The sequence below is a fragment of the Penaeus japonicus genome, unplaced genomic scaffold (genome assembly GCF_977035675.1).
Source record: "Penaeus japonicus unplaced genomic scaffold, GWHDUDI00000001_assembly GWHDUDI00000020, whole genome shotgun sequence".
Taxonomy (NCBI): domain Eukaryota; kingdom Metazoa; phylum Arthropoda; class Malacostraca; order Decapoda; family Penaeidae; genus Penaeus; species Penaeus japonicus.
Window position 1 is genome coordinate 24,020,866 of NW_028234422.1, and position 2,500 is coordinate 24,023,365.

General features: G+C 38.6%; 1 protein-coding gene across 19 annotated transcripts in view; it reads right to left on the reverse strand.

The window, feature by feature from the left end:
- Window positions 1-2,500, reverse strand: part of unc79 (UNC-79 domain-containing protein) — a 120,234-nt gene that overhangs the window by 40,956 nt on the left and 76,778 nt on the right. For all 19 annotated transcript variants that reach the window (XM_086548145.1, XM_086548134.1, XM_086548135.1 and 16 more), the window contains 3 exons: window positions 1,611-1,833; window positions 1,216-1,357; window positions 747-930 (listed from right to left, as the gene is read on the reverse strand). In XM_086548145.1, the coding sequence (XP_086404271.1) occupies window positions 747-930; window positions 1,216-1,357; window positions 1,611-1,833 (549 nt within the window). The remainder of the gene's footprint in view (window positions 1-746; window positions 931-1,215; window positions 1,358-1,610; window positions 1,834-2,500) is intronic.

Below are 2,500 nucleotides of genomic sequence, written 5' to 3' on the forward strand. Positions count from 1 at the left end.
ACCTTATAAATGTACAATAATTTCAGCTTTAATTCCACTACCTCACCAAATACCATAATATACAATATAATACATAAAAGTATAACATCCTCACCCCTTCCAATATCAAATTAAAATCATGACACCTTTGATAAAGTAATGGAGTTTAAAAGTTGCCACTGTGTAAAGGTAAATCTCAGAGTGTGACCACCCTTAACCCATTGGCAGCGGATGGCATGATTTGCTGCAGAGGCAGAGTCGGTCATAGACACGGATGGCACTGTGCCAGACATGTAAACCAGCCATCCTACTGCACAAATATTTATTTAATACTGCGACCAATGGGTTAAGAGGGTTACATAAATGTGACCCTTCACACACGCACACATATGCACTTACTGCAAAGTCTGAGAGAGATTAATTCCAGTTATAGTCAAAGTGACTCCTCCTGCCATGTGCTCCCCTTGTTGCTCTGTCTCCACCAATAACAGTTGAGCTTTGTTTTTATCCAGTTATCAGACTTGAGTGAACAGACTAAACCTATCAATCCACACTGACTAAAGAAAGTGAGTGAGATACAGAATACAAAGGCAAGGCAAGCATATCAGAGCATCCCATTCTATGATTACCATCCCCTACTCATAACAGGGATGTTAGAGTCTGGCAAATGTGGAAACTTCTTGTGCTTGGAGCTAGGCTTCAAAAGGGGGCTTACAGAGTGGAAGGTACATGAGTGAGGCAGACATGTGAAAACAGTAAAATCTCACTTGGACTCCTGACCAACAGGAACAAAAGCTGACTTGGTCTCTGCAATATACTGTGCTCGTGGATCTGCATGATGGCCTCCTGTTGAGAATGTTATGCGGCCCCCAGGGTAAGCCCCAGGTGAAAGGGGTGGAGATTCTACAGGATGCTCCCCTTCATTACCACCAATAGAGCCCTGACTCACTTCTGTGAAGAAGTGCAATTGACAGATTTAGATATTTTTTCAGTTCCATCTTTAACCGTTTATATGCGCAACTTTAAAATGTTGAATTTCTTTATTTCATTATCTATTTATGTAATTATTTGTAAATCTTTCTTTTCATGCAATAATCTATAGCCATTTACCATTATCATTGTATTTAAAAGCATACATGTAATTCACCCAAAACATGAAATGAGATGCAAAAAATCCTACTCTGTTGTTCCTGGCTCTATAGTCTCTTCATTTTGAACTCAACATATTCAACATACCTCTTGAGTAAGCTGAACTGGCTGCACACATGGTTGGATCATCAACCTTCCTGCAGCGGTGGTAGTGATTTTCTATGGTATTAAGGACAATACGCACCAAAGATAGTGCTTGTCCTGACAGAGGGTGCTGGCTATATTCGTACTGAAATTTATCAAACTATGTAATCACACAGTAACCTAAAGGTATATTCTAAAATATACTCACAACTGATAAAAAACAACATAAAATCTGACCATTACATCCATGAACAGTATGATTAGAGGACAAGATAAGGAAGGGTAAGATTTACACAGAATATCATATCATATTATAGAATGTTATATCCCACAGCCAAAAGATCTACATCAGGAGAAACATTTATTTACAGAAATGTAGATCATGCCGTATTTCTTACCTTGTACAAGAGTGTTAGAACTGATTTGAGCCAACATCTTCTTGCATGAGGTTGAAGACCCCACAAACTGAATGTTGGATAACGTAGGTCAACCACTCGGTGAGGTGCAGCACAAAACTGTAGTACTGGCAGACATGAAGGTAGTAGTGATATTCCCATACAGAAGTTATGATCCAGGACATGAGGCAAGTTGGACAGAAAAGCATTGAACACTGGAGATGATCTGGAATGTATTGGAAAAGTGAAATAACAAACAATTCACAGTTCTGATGACATAAATTTTAAAAAAGGGGTCTAAACTCGAAAGACTAAAGACTTATCTAAAATGAAAATCACTTCTCGAGAGACAAATTTTTAATGGGAAGAATAAAAGAAGTCATAAGTAGACCCTTCTAATTTGGATGCTTACGATATACATATTTATCACTACAGATTTAACATGATAACACCAGGGTGGTTTTGGCTCCGCCTGGACACAACACCAGGATATTTCAAAATGCACAGGCTATCTGCCCATTGAGGTAGCAGCCAGCCACTATACATCTGATCACCTGGTGTGGTGTCCATACTAAAAGCCATGACATAATCTCGCGTCTCTAATAGGAAGACCAACTGGCTCATGACATCGTATTACTTCATCCATCACTAACTTTAAGGGAAAAAATGGACCATTAAGTGTCTCTGAGTAGCCATGCAATTTACTAAGGTCATGGTCATATTAACATGACCATGATATTTGAAACCACAGCCAGCAACAAATGCCGATCAGCAAACACATGTTGCACATTGACCCATATCAGTGCTAACTAAACATCTGATACATGGACGAAAACAGAATTAAATACCTTGCAGTGAATGAAAATAACCAAAAATTAAGATACAAGAAAATT